Source organism: Homalodisca vitripennis, chromosome 5 (assembly GCF_021130785.1).
Source record: "Homalodisca vitripennis isolate AUS2020 chromosome 5, UT_GWSS_2.1, whole genome shotgun sequence".
NCBI classification, from domain to species: Eukaryota; Metazoa; Arthropoda; class Insecta; order Hemiptera; family Cicadellidae; genus Homalodisca; species Homalodisca vitripennis.
The window spans coordinates 186,286,722-186,305,689 of NC_060211.1; the positions used below are offsets into that span (position 1 = coordinate 186,286,722).

At 34.1% G+C, this 18,968-nt stretch overlaps 1 protein-coding gene across 2 annotated transcripts; it reads left to right on the forward strand.

Moving 5' to 3' along the window:
- Window positions 1–552: 552 nt before the first annotated feature.
- On the forward strand, window positions 553–18,432 carry LOC124363329 (caseinolytic peptidase B protein homolog). 2 transcript variants are annotated; one of them, XM_046818575.1, is made up of 9 exons: window positions 553–1,065; window positions 3,433–3,484; window positions 6,414–6,619; window positions 11,980–12,209; window positions 13,453–13,567; window positions 14,244–14,422; window positions 15,990–16,151; window positions 17,871–18,027; window positions 18,173–18,432. In XM_046818575.1, exons 1-9 carry the CDS (start codon window positions 693–695, stop codon window positions 18,415–18,417), a joined length of 1,719 nt encoding a protein of 572 aa, XP_046674531.1. In that variant the 5' UTR covers window positions 553–692; the 3' UTR covers window positions 18,418–18,432. The 2 variants fall into 2 exon arrangements, with proteins under 2 accessions (XP_046674531.1, XP_046674532.1); XM_046818576.1 differs by having other exon boundaries at window positions 6,414–6,607.
- The last annotated feature ends 536 nt before the right edge of the window (window positions 18,433–18,968 follow it).

An 18,968-nucleotide genomic window follows, 5' to 3' on the forward strand; every position in this document is an offset into this window, starting at 1 on the left:
GCCAATTATAATCGTAAGTTAATATAAATGTTTTATGAGTGTGTGCCAAAGATTTTGTGTCACATGCTTATCTCATTATGGGAGGCATGTTTTGGGTTAGTGGAGGTGAGGAAAACCATCCTATTGCGAGAAGATTCACAGTTCTTTTTTAAAGTTTCTGCCAACAAAACTGGGGGTTTCCTTACTGTGCGACGACGCATCAACTAATTTCTTGAGCTATATAAAATTTTTTACAATTAGATTTTTTCATAATTATAACTTATTTTATACTTGATACCAATGACGTTTAATGCTTTAATATTATCCTGGAAATTAAAGTTCTAATGGCTCATTTCTTTTCACGTTACTCAGGTACATAATTTGCTGAACAAAAAAAATCAGGTATTCCCAGCCCGGTAGACCACTATAATACGACAGCAGAGAGGCACAATCAAAGTAAAGTGTTTAGTTTTCCTTTCCTAAGTTCAAACAGCTGTAGTTAACGTTTTTTAGTCAACTTGACGTTGTTGATATTGATAATATCTCAAGTAGCCTGTGTGATTGTGATGTGACTTGGAGATGGTTGATGCAGTTGATTGATGAGAAGGCTTGTCAAGTTTATGATGTAACCAAACCATTAAAAATAAGTCTAAATTTTTGGTACAGCACAGCGTTCTAAATTTGTTTTTTGTATTATTTTCGTAGAAAAAGCTATGTTACACACGCACAGTATGTATTTATCTAGATTGACACACAAGTGCAGGTATTTAATGTTCATAGATAAATTTAAAGTCACAACCTCAGAAACTATTAAGTTGTGTCAGAAAAGAGACCTAAGTGGCAAATTCTTTCCATGTAGTAAATGTACATGCATTAAAAATTCATCAGTATTTTCGTCTTTCATGGAGAAGTGTTTATCACATATTACATTTGGGTATATGAGAAACTTTTATGTTCCCATTATATGTATGCAGTTTTTTAAATTTAGAAAAACGTGGAAAGAGGGTGGAAGATTAAAGTTATTCCCAATTTCTGTTGCTTGTGGGCTTGCTGTTCTTTTTGTACAGTGTTCTCAAAGTATGAAAGGTAAGTTTAAACTAGCCTAGTATATCTCTTCAGCTGCAGTATAATAAGCGGCCACCACGCTATTTGAATCATCTATATTCATGAGTATAGGATCCTCAATATTCATTACCACTACTGAAAGCCAAGTTTCGAAACAAATAACATTATAGGTATTTCAAATTACAGTTTATTTTGGCTGTTTTTATATCTTTAAAAGTAAGGGCAGAGTACAATATGCACGGTTTTTATCTTGCTTATTACAATTATCGATACTTTATATACATAGATTAACAGAACTATGAATCAATATCAATGTATCTAAAATACTAAATTAGTCACATGTTTAAAATGAATAGAAATAGTTTAAACAATTATGTAATGCCATAAATACTAATGGAACCATAACCATTAATCAAATGATAAAATTAAGACAGGTGACAGGAAAAATGTCATATAAATAAACAAAAAAATGTAACAACAAAACAAACATCTTGAAACCGAGAAAGACACAGTAAATCGACTTTAAGTGGTATTTTGTAGTTCTCTAAAGTTAACCATCTTTTTTTATTTAAAAGAAGTTATTCATAGACAAAAATTATGTTGAGAACTGTCATCTGTAGACAGTTATTATCAACTATAAACACTTTTTTATATAATAAAAGTATTTTCTTTTATAGATAGTAACAGACAGTCAAAAGCTCGTGTTCAACCGTGAAACGAAGTTTATAAAGTGGCATATCAGCTGATCTGCTTGCAGATCATCTCAGTGAGTATTTGTACAGAAGAGAAGTACGGTTTTCTAGAGAAAATGCTTCAACAAGTTCTCTAAAGCGGTTAATCATTGCTAACCGGGAGAAAACATATAAATAATTACGCATATTTCACATTATTATAAATGTTTTTTTATGTTGTTATCATGTCATTATTATTTAGGAGTTTTTTTATATTTCCAGTTCTAATTGGTTATTTGATCGTTATAGCTCATTTATTATTTATAAGATTATCACTTTGTGCATTATATTAATTATTTTGTTTAAAAAATACGATTGTTATTATGACTATAGATATGTTGATATGATGTAGGCTATAAACTCATATTCGATAAATGAATATTAAGTATTGATGGTTGTACTAATGTGTTTTTTGTAACATTGTGTTTATTTTGACTTTTATTGCATCGAAACACTGGTTTCCACCTTTAATTCTATCTCCTCAATACAAACTGGACACTTTTGACTTAAAGAAGCAAGATCATTATCTTGTAGCCATTTGAAACGCTGGTCAATGTTTAACCCTTTGCGATCGGTCGTCGACTATGGGTCGACCCCGCGGCAGTTTCGCTGAACGCTCGCATGTCGACAATATGTCGACCGGATATTAACTAACAGAAATCAAATACGAACCTGAGGACAGTCGAAGCAATTTTTATTGAGACCTCAAAGGGTTAAAAATACATTTTTACGCTGAAACCGTATACTTATCGGCATTGTTCTTGCCGATATCATTACTCACTACTTTGTTTTATTAACTTAATTTTAAAAAATGTTGTTATTTTGTAAAATAAAAACAGCCTGCAGTAAACTTATTTAATTATGAATATAGGTCAATTGTGTTTATGTTTGATATTTTAAATATTTCTCATCGATAGTTAATTTAATTGTTTTGGTGTCCACTTATTATAAACTGCAACCTACACACTTATGAAACTGGCAAAAATTAATTATAAATAATTATAGAATATTTTTGTATTTGATAGTGTAGGTATTTCAGTATAGATTCACTGATTGATTGTCTTGTACTGCAGCCATCTCTTCATTTAACCGATTGATATGCTATTTTTATTTGCTATGGTTACCTGAGTACCTGCCCCATTAAGATCCCTCAGAAGTTCTGTTCTTTTATGGCTTCCCAGTAAATCATATAAGAATAATGGTTGATTCAGTGTGAACATTGAGTTAGCTCCAACTTCCAGGTACTGCACTCAGAGGAAGCTGAACTGGAGCTAAACTAAACATTCAAATTGAATCAACCCTTCCCACCATAGCTGCATTAGTTTAAGGTTCTTGAAAGAAGTGTTTTATGTCCATTTGAACAATTTGCCTGAGCAGAGATTTAATTTTTCAAAACAAATTGATGCACTTGTTTAGATGGCATATGTATCCTACTATTTGGTGGTGTTTTGAAATCAAAACTTATAGTCCTATGGTTGAATCTTAAAGTGAGTTTTTTTGGTTTCTTAAATATACTAACCACAGTACTACCTAATTTACTGCAGTTTAACTAATTTATCAAAATTTAATATGTTTTGCTCCTCTAATTTTGTATAATAATTATTATTGATCTAAATATTTTTTATTATACTTTCTACTGATTTAAAATATTTTTCAGACATTCGTTTCTTTAGAGCTGCAAAGTACGGGCCTGCGGAAGAACTAAAAAGGTAAATTGAGGGAAATTAATTGTTTTCATAGAAATATAATACGATTAAATTATCTCAGATGATTCTGGAAACTAAAAATGGTACAATGTATAAAAAAATTAAACTTTATTGGAAATATTTGTGCTATAAGATACAAACAGAAAGTAAGTTATATAATTTATTAAAAAATATGTAAAAAAATAGTGAAGAAATGCTATTAAATCACAAAGTGAACATCCTAAACTATTTTTATTTGATTTCTACAGTTGGCTAAACACTGTTAGGTGTGAAATAATTTGTTGCACCCTTTTTTATATAGTGATGCTACTTACAAAGTTAACTATAATGTTACCTTGTCTTCATTGTGTGTGTACCAATGAAATTACCTATTTTTAAAATTTATATGTGTGGTCTATTTTGAAGGAGACAAATTATAACAGCCCAAGACCGGCAGGATTTTTCCATGTTTTCTGAGTGTGGACAGCCATTTTTGTAAATGAGAAAAATACTGGCCGAGTGTGACCATAATTCTGTATTGCACAACATAATTCCGATTGTATCACAATAAGCATTGCTGTTATTTACCTGTTATCTAACAGACCTTCCAGTATTTAATGAGTTCCTTAAATTCTCTCTTTGTACAGATGACACAAATTTAGAAATATCTGCACCAACAGGGGAGGAAGTTGAATAGAATAGAATTTATTGATTGTTATAAACTGTATTAAATCTCGTCATCAATAAAGCATGCATAAGAGAAGATACGCATACAGAGCAAACTATGCAAAGTAAAACATATCAGGCACAAATCTCAAGTCAGGCTATACTAGGTTAAGCATATATTAGAACTACAGAACCAACTAAAAATAAGGTATACATAGCCTATTCAATTCAGATATATCAGTTTAACCTAGGAAAATTTATATTTATTGTGTCTACCTCAAGGAGTTCATCCAATTTAAAAAAAAAAAGATTAGCAAACGACCATTACATAAATGACTTGTTTTAATTTCCTAAAACTAGCATGCTGAGCACTCGCAGGCAACCTATTAAAAAGTTTTACACTCATAGCCTCATAAGAGTTGGCTTCTTTAGCTAGTGTAGTGAAAGGTTTAAAAATTTGAGAGCTGTTTCTGGTGCTATGTCCTTGCACGTGATTGTTTAGCGTTAAATCCGGTAGTTTGACTTTGACATGCTGCAAGCAAGGGAATATATGTACATATTTACAATTGTTAAAGCACTCTCTTAGACAAACAAAGTTCTACAGTGTGATATGTTGTCGGCTACGGCTAACAGCCTAACAACTGTCTTCTGAATTACATGCCACTCGCACTACCCCATAAAAGGAGGCCATAATATGTAAAAATACTTTGAAATAGTGCTGTCAATGAGAATTTGATAAACCTCAACAATTATTTTACTAAAAACCATTTGCTAATAAGTGCAGAAAAAACTACTATCATAGGTTTTTAAAAACACCAATCTAAGGACATTTTGTACTGACCAATTACCTTTTACAATCAGATTATAACAGAAATCAGTGCAACTAAATTCTTAGGGCTGACAATTATTGATTAGAACCTGAATTGGTGTCTTTTTCTAGATAGGTAACTTTTGCTAGAAACAGTGTTGAAATGTTTTCTTAGTGTCATTGTGTTAAAGTGACATGTCAAGAGATAGGGTTGTAATTTGAAAATTTAAAGTTACATCCTTCTATAATTCTTTGAAAAGGGATATTACTTTTTTTACCCTCCAAAAAATCCAAAATAGTAATATAATAAGTATGGTGAAGGTTATACATTGATATCTCAATCCGTTTGTAATATAATCAGGTGTGTCAGGATTTAATTTACACCCTTAGGTAAGGAGTTTTTTCCATGACTTTTGCTAGGATCATCGTGGAGATGTTTTGTTCATGTCATTATATTTCTGTTAAATTTACCTTTCAAATTACATTTCACAAGATATGGATTGCAATTTGAAAATTTAAAGTAATCCCCCCTAACCTAATTTGAAAAAGAGAGGGGGGAAATATTTTTACCCTCCAAAAAAGCCAAATAGTACTTTTAATTGAAGATTTTACATTGGTGTCTCAATTCGTTTGGACTATATCCAGATGTATCAGGGCTTAATTTAAGGGTGTATATGAAACTATACTGAATGCCAAACAGAAGTTAAACCTAAAATTATTAGGAAATTTCCATAATTATAATACCAGATGCCGCAATGAACTGGTTTTGCCTGCTCACAACCACCAAATTTATTGCAAACAATAAAAAAATTCTGGATCTAAATTTTGTATATTTCTTCAGCAAAATATTAAAGCAGACTAAAACAAATACTTTTAAGAGGAAGCTCAAAGTACATCTGATTAATAAGGCCTAGTACTCTTTTGAGGTTTTGTTTTTATTGTTTAGATGTTGTTAACTATAGATGTAGAATAGTCTTAAATAATAAAATAATTTAAGAACATTAATTTATTTAATAATTAATAAATTCATGTCAAGTCGTACCTAAACAAATTAACTTACAAATTTTAACATAATTTATAACCTATATTTGGTAATATGACACTATTCAACGCAACTATGTTACTCAATGAATAAAGATGTTTGGGTCGAATTAAATATTTGACTAATTAAACTATACATTTTAATAATTTTCCATTTCTAACATTCAGAAAAACAACTACACCATCCCCCAATGTTCTAAATATCCTTCAGCATTACTAATAATGAAAAGAGATTTTTTTCAGTTGACAGAAAAAAGTATTGTTTTGTTTCACTGTACCTGGCATGCATGCACAGAGTATTTGCTGCTGTAGAGGCGGTACAATTTTTTTTTTGAAATACTAGTGTTACCAACAACAACAGGACATTAGCTTAAGGTCTTTCAATGATACAATGTAGTTATGTTGTATCATAATAAACTTTGTGTATTTTGTTCATAGGATGATTGTGGAGGACAAGGTGAACGTAAACCAGAAACACCCTCTGGGATGGACTGCCCTGCAGGTGGCCATAATCAACAATAAGATGGCCAACGCCAAAGTGTTGCTCACTGCTGGAGCTGACCCTAACATACCCGACGACTTCTCTAACGTCAACAAGGTGGCTGCAGCCAAGCGTCTCTATACGCTTGACGGTACCGATCATGGTTGTCTATCTTTTCTTATCTTGATAGCCTCTACTGCATGCTCTTCTATTCCGGGATATCTCATTCATTGCTTCCTAATAACAGGGTGTGCTTTGTTGGAGCATTCAATATGGGTAAGATTATTCCAAAAGCTTTGGTATGTTGAGTCAATGTTTGTCATTATGTAATGGGACATGAATAATTAAACGTCTTTTAATTGACGATCCTAGATATTTTCACCTTAATATCTGGTCCCTTGATAATTTTATTATACATTACGTTAAAATAAAATGGTATGTTCAAATTTTATGTTCAACACGTCGTGCCTGTGTTTGATTTCCATGAATTTAGCTGTGTATGTGATCTGAATGTCTTCGTACCTTGCCTTGCAGTTGTCAGTGTCAGGACTCCTGCCGTCTTACCACTCCAACGCATAACCCCCTCCTCCTTGCAATGTCTTCGTACCTTGCCTTGCAGTTGTCAGTGTCAGGACTCCTGCCGTCTTACCACTCCAACGCATAACCCCCCTCCTCCTTGCAATGTCTTCGTACCTTGCCTTGCAGTTGCCAGGGTCAGGACTCCTCTCCTCTTACCACTCCAACGCATAACTCCCTCCTCCTTGCAATGTCTTCGTACCTTGCCTTGCAGTTGTCAGTGTCAGGACTCCTCCCCTCTTACCACTCCAACGCATAACCCCCCTCCTCCTTGCAATGTCTTCGTACCTTGCCTTGCAGTTGCCAGGGTCAGGACTCCTCTCCTCTTACCACTCCAACCCATAACTCTCTCCTCTTTGCAATGTCTTCGTGCCTTGAGTTGTCAGTGTCAGGACTCCTGCCGTCTTACCACTCCAACGCACAACCCCTTCCTCCTTGCAATGTCTGCATTATATCTGTCACTAAATGGCAGTTAAACATCTTTACATATTCTATGAAAACAATTAAATTATTTAAATTAATGAATGGATGGTTTTATTTCAAAATGTTTGGAGAAAATATTCAGTAAGTAAAGTCATTTAAAATATTTGATAAAACATGGCATGAATTAAATAATGTACAATTGAAAGGCTAATTTTGATATACTCTACTATTTTTTAATTTTTAAATAAGTAATAACCAGATTCACTTTCAATTAAATATTATCATACCTCTTTTTCAAGAGGAACATTAACATTTTGGTGAAGATTATTCTTAAACATTTTAGTGTGTGAGGGCACATCTTCACTTTGACCATAGATTGCAATGTTGATCTGATGCGAGAACAGCTACAACAGGTGTGAGTTAAGGAGTGCTTAACGTGCTTATTAAGTTTTATAAACGCCCGAAGAAGAGGATTAATCATTAACCTTGAAATGTGGTGTTCAATTTTTTAAACATAACTATAGCAAATAACCAAAATTTTGTCACCCTTTGAAATTATCTACAGTCATTAATAAATATCAAACAAAGTAGAAGGATTGCTTTTTAAAGGGAACTAATGTCAAATTAAATTTTTAAATGATTAATAATTGATCTGGTTTGTAAATTGTTTTAACTGTACCTCATACACAAGACGTGGATGTCTTATTTTATTTGGAAATTAAGGTGTTTACAGTAGTGCCGATTATTCAAAAAGTTGTTTAACCAAAAGCGCTTCTCACGAGTAGTCTAAATTCCCATAATGTTTACATTACACAAGCGGTTAACTTAATTTTAAAAAAACAAGTGACGATCAGAAGTGCGCTGTCTGGTTGTTTGATTGTTCCACATCCACCTGTACACCTAACCTCACTTTGTATTGCTGACATCAGGTTTTTAAACTATCCGTGTTGTTTGTTGTTGTGTATTGCTTCTAGTACTGTGAAGCGAAATTAAATGTTTTGTGCTTAGTCTTTGTGACAAACTTAAAATTAATTATAAAACAATGCAAGTGAATCAAGGTTAGTTCAGGAACACTGTGCACTAGTGTGTCATTAAAACGTATTGTAGTGGTCCAATAGTGTGTTTTAGTTGTGTCCTATCAACCACACTCCCCTAAACAAAACCTTGATTATCTTCAATATTTATTAACCAAATGCCTCCCCTCCCCCATTGTTTTTGATAATCAGTACTCGGCAATCTTCATCTACAGACATCCAATTGAATGGGCAAGACCACATTATTATGTTAGGAGTACACATTTTGTTCATTAGTACAATGGGACTACTGTTTCTATTTAACAGAACTATAAATAACCTCCAACATGGTTAATAGTGGTAAACATGTCTAATTCCTCTTAAATTTCAGAAACATATTTTCCTTGCATTTATATACAACAGTGTTACAAGGTGTTATTATTGCTTGTGTGGTGTGGCTATTCTGAACTAACCAGAAACTCAGTTTTGTTGTTGGAGGAGTCTGTGTTTAAGCAATTTTATCAGAGCCTTTTTTTGAATGAATGTACATTCTTGTTCATAGTTGTTACTAGGAATTTAAATTGCTATTCATAAGTCTATTGTATAGTATGTGTATGTATATATTTTATCCCGTAGCCAATGTCTGTGCAGTTTTGCTGTTGTTCAAAGAGCAATTAAGAGTTTTCAGTTTGGGTTCTTTGTAATTTTTTTAGTTAGTTAAAAAATATATTATCAGACCACGTGTGGTAGATTTCCTGTTGATACAGTCTAAGTGTTTCCTGTTGCTTAAAACCTTTTTGGCTGAGTGTTAGTGAAGCTTATCACTTGAGCAAAGATTTCGTTCCTGTCAGTCTGTCAGTCCGCACAAGATCTTGAGAACGAACTGATCATCAACATCGAGTTTGATGACGGTACATGTCACTCCATGGGACTTGGCTGAGCGTTAGCGAACATTTTAAAATTGTTCTTAGGGGTGGCCATGATGGCAACGAGAAAATCATGGAATAAATAAATTTGTAAACAAACCGAGTACAGTCATATTACATTTTAACATGACATGAGGTATTCTGTAGTTCAGTTTTAACCCTCTCCCGCTTGCAAGGCATGAAGCGGCACGGCTACCACATAGCCACTGCAGCTTAAACGACACAGATCGGCACACACTGCTTTACCCACTAGAGCCGATAAGTGCTGCTCTCGAGTAGCAATATTTTGTACTACTATGGGTTGTTTGCTATCAGGAGACCATTTACTTTACTTTTACAGTAGATTTATTCCATTATTTTGCTATTTATATTAGTTGTGCGGAAACAATGGCGGGTTGTAGTCGTACACTTCGTGACAGTGAAATCGATCTCGTTATTAGTAGTGATTGCGACGATTCAAGTGAGTGTAGTGATGTACCAGAGCCTTGTGATGTGGTTGGTGGCATTGAGGATGTAGTTCGGAGTGATCACAGTGGCAGTGGCAGTGACGGCGAGCCAGACAATGACCTTCACCAAGTAACTGCGCAACAAACAAACCCGTGCCACCGGCGCCCAGCTGTCCATGTGCCCCCTCCCTGGTCTCGTACAATCAACTTCATTGAACCAAATATTTTTGTAAAATAATTAATATATATAATTATAGTTAATTACAATGACAGAACGTGTGTAAGTTGAGGTGCCGCGTATTTTGACCGAGCGCGACCGGCAGAGCGAATTAATTGAGGTTAGAAGCACCGTGAGCGCCTGGAAACAATGCGAGCGGGAGAGGGTTAATGATTAGTGTTGTGTACAGTTTTTTATTAAGTGCATGTTTTTAGAGTTAGTGAATTTGACAAACAACATGGTGGTTGTGATTCCTGACTTAGGCGTGCCACAACGCTTTGGTATGATTTGTTTATTTTAACCTAGTTTGTAATTATGTATTAGGTTAGTTATTATTACCTGAAGAAGAGATCAGATTGCAGATCTCGAAACGTAGTGTTACTGATTTCTTGTTTCACTGAACGATGGCAAATGTCCGGAAAAATCCTGTTTCCTTCACAATCCTTCCATCGTCAAAAATAACCTTCAAACAAAGAATGACATGACATAGTAATACATATAATCTAATGAAATAAGCTGTATACTTTAAATTATGCATGCAACCTCAGTAGAGTCTGTCAATTGTCACTTGATGTGGCTTCTCCTACCTTATAATACAAGAGCTATTCAGAAAGTAAGGAATGTTTTGGAATTTTAAAAAAAACCAAGTACAAGATAAACATCTTATTATATACATGTAAAAGAGGGACTAAATTACAACTTTTAACTAAAATTTAATTTCTACTGTATTTTTTTTAAGTGTCTGAATAAGCTACATTAATTAATATGTCACAATACGTTAAAATCTCTTACAATTGTACTCAGCTTGTTTACAAATGTATTTATTCTGCTATTTTCTCATTCACATCATCGCATCCCATAAGACCAATGTGATAACACTTATGTGAGAAGTTTGCTAACACTCAGCCAATTAGTTTGTCCTGTACCACGTATGGTTTGAAAATATTTTTTCAAAAATTGGTGGGAGTGCACTGGTAAAATAATAATAATAAAAAAACTTAAATTCTGAGAAAGCCAGTTTTAAAAAATTTGATCTAGTTTGAGGAAATATACAATGGAAGAAAAATACTTTATATTGGTTCAAATCCGTAAATAGTACATATGTTATAAACGTACGTTTCACACTATAACATTTTTTATTTTATGGTAAAAAAAATGGCATGTTTATGAAGTTTTTAATTGCATGTGGTATCTTTAGTAATTTGACTAATATCCACAAGATTGCACCACTAACTAGACAACAATTCCTACTCATTTATGGCGGAATAGGGTCCCAAATAAAAATTTAAATAACATAGTATACCAGCTACCATCCTTAAAATAAAACGCCTTATTGTTTGAAAACAAGGCAACTAGGGCGTGAAGTTTATGCAAAACTCTAGTAATGCACATTATACTTTTAAGCGTGGAGGTTAAAGAGTTTAAAAAGACAATTCCAGGTCTAACTTCAAAGATAAAAACGGTAAAATAAGCGCTCCAGATTTATTTATAAAACAATGTTTGTTTTACAAATTTGTCATCGCACATACTAAACAAAATATTTAGCTTGAAAAAATAATCACAAAGTATTTTATCACGCTTCGTACAATTTACAAACTGTAATAACCAAAACATAGGCGGCTCGGTGGATGATGCTGGACAAAGCAAAATAAACATCACTAGAATGCTACTGGAAAAACCTAGTTGTGCCAGCTAGAGGCAGGGAAAGAGTGAAAAAGGATAGACTGAAACATTTGGATTCGAACCATATTAGCTAAAACACTGAAAAATGAAGAGAGAAACGTGCTACACAAATTTTAAATGTCGATGTCAAGACACTGGTACTATCTATCTCAAGCAAAGGGTTAAAAAAAATTAAAATTGTGTTGTTCAACTACCCCATTCTTGAGTTCTGTTACCTTAATGTGCTTTATCGCTTGCAGTGTTGCAGAAACGGGAAGATGAGTTCAGTGACCAGTTAAACCACCGGGCAACATTTAGCGGCTTCACGGCTCTCATGTACGCAGTGCTCATGGACAACACTGCTGCAGTCCAGTTGCTGCTGGAGAACGGAGCAGACCCTACCCTGGAGAACGAGATCGGAATGAAAGCACGTGGTTATGCCACCAACAACAACCAGATACAGAACATGCTCAAGGAGTATGAAGAGAAGGTGTGGCATTACTTAAGCGAGTTGTTATTTCTGGCTATCCTTTTAAATTATTATTGTAAACAAAGAGCAGCAGATATGTACAAAAACACAGATAAATTTGACAATTTGCACTCGTAATATTATGTAAGTAGTCAGACCCAGACAGCTCGAATGGACCATACATTGGTCCCTCACGTGTTTGCCGCTTGTCTTCGATTTTCTAAGGCGGTGCATGCCTCGTCCCGACTCTACAAGCTGACTAGCTGGTCCACCCCTTTTACCGACTCTACAGCTCGAATGGACTATATGTTGTTCCAGTTTTATTTTATTCAGTTTCAATCAATGCTGTTCTATATTCACCCGTTCAGGGCTGCTATCGTTGGGGGACATTATGAACTGTGTAAGGGAGTTTTCCCTTCCGCTCTCAAGTTCTTTCCTGTGTGAAAATCCACCTCAGCACTAGTTTTTTGTTATGTAATTCTATCCTGGATCACTAAAGTAAAACGAGAAAACTCAGTTAAAACGAAACACTGGTTTTCCTTTATTAAATTCTATCCCCAGCTATGTACAATATATACACGTAAGCTCTATTCTCTTAATTATAATATTTACAACTTGGTGTTCCTTCGAGAACTCCCGCACTGTACCTGGATCTTAATGGCTGAGTTGGGTATCGAATCACGATCTTGTCAGTTGCAGTCCTACGATCGACTGGTAGGCCTCCGTAAGCTCCTTAATCTTCGTTGAAGTGCTCGAGAACTAGTAACAGGGTTCAGAGATCGGCATAGCTGTCATGACATTATGGTCACCAGGTTGAAACAAAGGCCTATGAAGACTCTTAGCTAGATATCCTCTCGACTGGCTGGTAGCCCATCACATCCAAACTCTTGACTCCTCAGAGTACTTCGGATCAGGTAGCGATCTTTTTTATGGGAATTAAAATTTATAATGAGCTGCCTCCTTGTACTATTAATTAAAAAGAGGGTTTGTAGTTGCCATAAAAAAGTTTGTAATTTGATAGAACATATTAGGCTATAATGTAAGAGTTTTTAGATGACAATGTATAGTTTTACTTTTCTTTATAAAATGACATATTACCTATTTTTGGTTACAATTAATATTGTAACCAGTGTAAAATGTAATGTGCTAATGAAGGTTGAGTCGAATTACTGTTTATTGTTTTGTCAGCTATGAAGTATGGGTTTTATATTTCATAAGTTTTGTAATCGTAGTGCCTTGACAATTTTAATGTTTTCTTTTCCAGTTCGAGGAGCTGCAGAGGCAGAAGGCTATAGAGGAGCGGAGGAGGTTTCCTCTGGAGCAGAGACTCAAGCAGAACATCGTCGGCCAAGAAGGACCTATTGCCATTGTAGCATCTGGTATGCTTGGTTCTGCTATTGTTACATTCATAAAATTAACTTGGTCATTTCCTGAAACCATTGATATATACAAAACAATAGTGACAATGGCCAAGATTATTTTCCCAATACATGGGTAAGAAATCAATCCAGTCACTCTAAGAAATAACTAGTCATTACAGCTTTCAGTTTTAATAGATGTGACATCAATGTGGCCGCCTAAACAATGCTACTGGAAAATTTTGATTCCCCAGACAAAATAGATCATTCTCTCTTTTGAAAGGTACATTGCTTCTACATTGAAAAATGGAGAGTAATTCCAATTTTAAAGAAAGACGATTCTAGCTTATTCCCAACAACATTTCTGAAAAGTTTTATTATAATGAGAGTTCGTGAATAATTTCATCAAAGCCATGTTGTCTCAGACGCCAATCATTAGTGATCAGACCCACAACCTGATAAGACAGCGATCCATTTAAGGAGAGAAGATCAGGTTACTCAGCAGGAAGGTGATTCTTCTGTAAGCCAGGCTACAATTTTCATCATTAACACGTTCAGTGTGAATGAAACTCGAGACAGCCCTAGAGGATTGACACCTAGGAATAATAAAATACTATGTTTATTTCCAACACTAACACAGTACGGTTTGAAATAATTTAATTTGCCTAGCTGTGAATATAATTTTTGTAAATTACAGCGGTGAGACGAAAAGAAAATGGGTGGGCAGATGATGAGCATCCTCTGGTGTTTTTGTTCCTGGGATCATCGGGGATTGGCAAGACTGAGCTCGCCAAACAGCTGGCCCACTACATCCACAAGGACAAAGTCGACGCGTTCATCCGCTTGGACATGTCTGAGTACCAGGAGAAACATGAGGTAACTTGGAACAGACACGCTTGAAAAGGTTGATTAACCCTTTTGATCCCGACCATTTTTTTGCAATATATCTCCCAAAACTTCCTGTGATTCACTGTAATGTATCTGCTAAAAATCCTAGCACTGTAGCTCATTTTGTATACCCTTGGTAAAAGTATTGTTTTTTTAACATATATGCTAACTAATTTTCAAGATCTAATTTTCTTTTTATTCAGTATAAAATTATACTTAACTGTGGGAAATATTTATTTATGCATCATATTAAAGTAAAAATAACTTACTAAAAAAACCTTATTCCAAATATTTTTTTGTTTTATATTTACGAGAGATGTATGAAAAATATTAAGCACTCATAGAGATCACTTTATACAAATGTAAAGTTTAAAATGGGAAAACACCAAATTTCATTAGTATATCACACTTAATAAAATATGGATTTTTTTTACAAAATGTATAGGTTTTCAGGAATTGAACATATGTTCAGGATTACAAGTAAAAGTAAAACTTAATTGGGCTAACATAAAGTAAAAAAATCATTGATTTAAATAGATATAATCTTATAAAGAACAATACTAAAAGTAAATAATAAATGAAGTCAAATAACAATGCAGTCTCACGCAACAATAAACTGAATATTTAGTGGTAAAATAGCTTTCAAATGTATAAAATAAAAAATGTTCCTTTCATTTTGTCAATTTTTTATTTCAAAATAAAAAATAAAATATAAACAAAATAAAAAAGTCTGTTACTATCTGGACAGTCCGTGGAGGTTCTAAAAGTTGATTAGACAAAACAGTAGTACAGACTTTACAACCCTTTAAAATTTAGTATAAATATTTCGCACAACACACGGAATCTATTACTGTGTATCACAAATTGCAGTTCATTAAAGATATGGAAGATAAATAAGGATAACTAGATGCAGGAATGGAAGGTGATACTTTAAACCACGTCTTTGTTTTTAACAAAACATTTGAAACGCTGTATAATGTTAGCCCACAGACAATACCCACTATTACTTATGTTAGGCCACATTAAACAATGTACAATGTTGTAATACATGTTCGATCCTCAATTTGTTACCATAAAATTTTTATTACAATGTGTATTTCAATGTGATACAGTCTTTACCTACTGGCAGTGCTTGAGTGTTGTTGGTATATGTTGCAGTTGACACAATGCAGAGGCAAAGATGATCAAACTAGGATGATTGACACCTTATAAAGTAGCTCTGCAAATGTCCAGAAATTATTGTGATATTTGACGGAGAGGATGAGATACATTAAGACTTGCTAGTTCTGGAAGGTTTGCCGGAATAGTGTTTGCAGGCACCTGAGGTATGCAAATACCCAAATGCTATAGGGTTTGATGTAGGTGGACAAGCTGCATCAAGCCCTTTTAGTCCTGAGAGTTTGCAAAAGATGTATTAAATTGATCTGTGCAGATGGTGAATATGATCAGTGCATTGTCCGGTTACACGGGGTACAAGAGCAAACAGTAGTTCTGCAAATACCCAGCTTGCTAGTTCTGGAAAGTTTGCTAAAGTAATGTTGGCAGGCCTGTGCAGGTGGCGAAGATGATCGGTGCGCCGCCTGGGTACGTGGGCCATGACGACGGTGGACAGCTGACCAAGCGGCTCCGTAAGTGTCCGGATGCTGTTGTACTGTTTGACGAAGTAGACAAGGCACATCCTGACGTGCTCACAGTCCTGCTTCAGCTCTTTGACGAGGTTTGTTGGATAGTAATAGTCTTGTTGATAAATAAGTATAAACTAGGGTAGTGTAGGAATATTATTGATCAGAAAGAGTATACAAAATTATAATAAAAATGATTATTATTGTAATGCTGATATTTACATTGACCGTTAAGTCTTATCTTCCAATTTGACTAGCTTCTCATAAGTGATAGTGGACACATTAATCATTTAAACTCTTCCCAGCCGTAGACGGATATATTAGAATGGCAGGACTTTGATCAAAACGCCAAATACAGTTATATCCGATATTATAGATTATGTCTCTTGGAGAGGTGTTTTAGTTCAGAAAAGGCCTTTTAAAATGTCCGGTGCATGCTCCATGCTTATCGCAGTTGCCTAGAAAGTATTTAAAAACAACCTTCACTCTATGGCAGGGTGACTGCTCCTACAGAGCCATAACCAAACATCTGTTGCTTGTATTACTGCTTTCTCGGTTGGTATGAGTGCGCATCTACTACATATCTCGTTGTTATTCTTCATCGTGTGGTAGTGTTGTGATTAGTTAAAAATATTGTTTTATGGTAAAATGTAATTACACTTTTCAGTTTAATTACATTTTACAATGAAATTAAAATTTATTTTAAATTATCAGTTTTGTAAATAGTTTCTTTTTTATTTTTATCAATAAATACGCTAATTTTAAGTCAAATGTTTTTAAATACTTTTTTTGCTTTACATTTTATAATTTAGTTATAGTACAAATTAACTGAAACATACATGTTAAGAACTGTTATTCTGTCTTCCAACCCTTCAACATGCTACTTAGTTTCAGCCAGGCATCCCGTAACTGGACTTGATTTTCCATTTGTGACATAGTGAACTTATACTAGACATTTTTCTGTTATGTCTATGCTTATAAATCTTTTTTTGTATTAAAATATAAATATACATTAAACAAAAATGTACAAAATACCAGAACACACGTTCAACAATTTATGTATTAGCAATTATTTGCTGTACAGAGATGTCTATATTTTTCATATAAGTAAACAATTGTTTAGTGAATTTTTCTGGGAGGACCTAATTAATTGTTTTTGGCGTTTTGTGGAACTGCTAAAATTTGGAAACTGGCAGGCTTCATATTATACTTCGGAGTGCACAAGAAGGTCCCCTGCATGATGACAGTAGGCTGCCTCTTAGAAGAAGAAACCACTTGTCATTCGCCATATGGATGTCCATATCTTTGGAATGTAGCATATGATATCAGATACGGATATCACTGTATCTTCCTATTTTATAAATTAAAATTTATAAAAGTGGAATGTGTGGACCATGAATAAATGATTAACCATTTATAGTCTTTCATTTTGTTGGATGGCGGGCAGTTTTGCAGTTGGTGTTGTAAAACTATTAGTCTGCATTCATTTAAGTTATTTAAAGACCGAAAATTCAACACTTTGTTTGTCATAAAGTTTTATTTTGTATTGTTATATTATTGGAATTAGTTATAATTTGCAAAATATGTAATTTTTTAATTAAAACATTATTTAAGTGTTTTCTAGCAATAATATTACAGAAGTTTTCAAAAATATGTTTTAGTTTTTTCGTGTTAAAAAATAGAGCTTTTAACAGCAATGGGAATTCACACTAACTCAATCTAGGTAAAATAAAGTTTTCGTCAGCGCTTTAAGGGCTAAATATTAATTTGGAATACTGTACATCTGTATGTATATAAGTGTAATATTGCCGTAGGGAAGACTGACAGACGGTAAGGGAAAGACAATAGAGTGTAAGGATGCCATATTCGTGATGACATCCAACCTGGCCAGTGACGAGATCGCAGAGCACGCCTTGCAGCTGAGGCGTGAGGCCAAGGAACTCATGGATCAGCGGCTCGAAGGCAAATTTGGTTAGTTCTCATTTGTAATTATTTATAATTCAAAACTGTTTAACTTACTGATCTAAAGTTTAAATAATTTGTAATCCTCCTGAAAATTTTGATTCAGCATTTTTTACTACATCAAACTGAGGTTCCATCACGTTTCAAATTCCAGATGAGGAGCTATCAACGAACATAACCATCTCCCGCCACTTCAAGGATAAAGTGGTCCGACCCATCTTGAAGAAACATTTCGGCAGAGACGAATTTCTCGGAAGGATCAACGAGATTGTCTACTTCCTCCCCTTTTCAAACTCTGAACTCAACAAGTTGGTGTCAAAGGAGTTGGGTACATGGGCAAAAAAAGTGAGTTTGTTTATATATATTTACAAGGTCGAAATATATTATGATACGAGTTAATCTTAGAGTTGGTGCACTGACAAATGAATAAGAGAAAGTATTGATGGAAACATGTCACCTTACCATGGGTGCAAAAGCATATGAATTCAGACGCTCCAAGACTGTGACCTTAGTGAGATACAACAGTTTGTTGTATAAGTTTTTCCGGCTCTAATAAAATAAATAAATAGCAAAAAAATGTAAAAAAAAAACACTTTTCTAGTTCCGTGAAAATCTGTTATTAACTAATTATTATGCATAGCTCAATCTCTCATTGAATCTAGAAAGTAGCAAAATGTTTTTGTCAATTTAAAAAAGGGCGTCTGTGTCTTATTTCCAGTGAATTGGTCCGGAAAGTAGAAAAGACAGATTGTTCACATAGTTCATTCGACATATAAGAGATTCACAATCTGTGTTCCAAGTTTTCACAAACAACAAAGTAGTGCCAAAACATAACCATTTTGGAGTGTTTAGTTTAAATTACAAAAAAAGTCGTTTGTCCTTTATGAATTCCAGAAATGGTTGATAACAAGGTAATTATGTTGAAAGTGCATGAACCTTTTTTTTATCAC

Coding starts and splice junctions, on each gene's coding strand:
- LOC124363329 (XM_046818575.1), top strand. CDS start 693: ATGTTACACACGCACAGTATGTATTTATCTAGATTGACACACAAGTGC. Junction 3,485..6,413: donor CCTGCGGAAGAACTAAAAAG/GTAAATTGAGGG, acceptor TTTTGTTCATAG/GATGATTGTGGAGGACAAGG. Junction 14,423..15,989: donor AGTACCAGGAGAAACATGAG/GTAACTTGGAAC, acceptor AGGCCTGTGCAG/GTGGCGAAGATGATCGGTGC.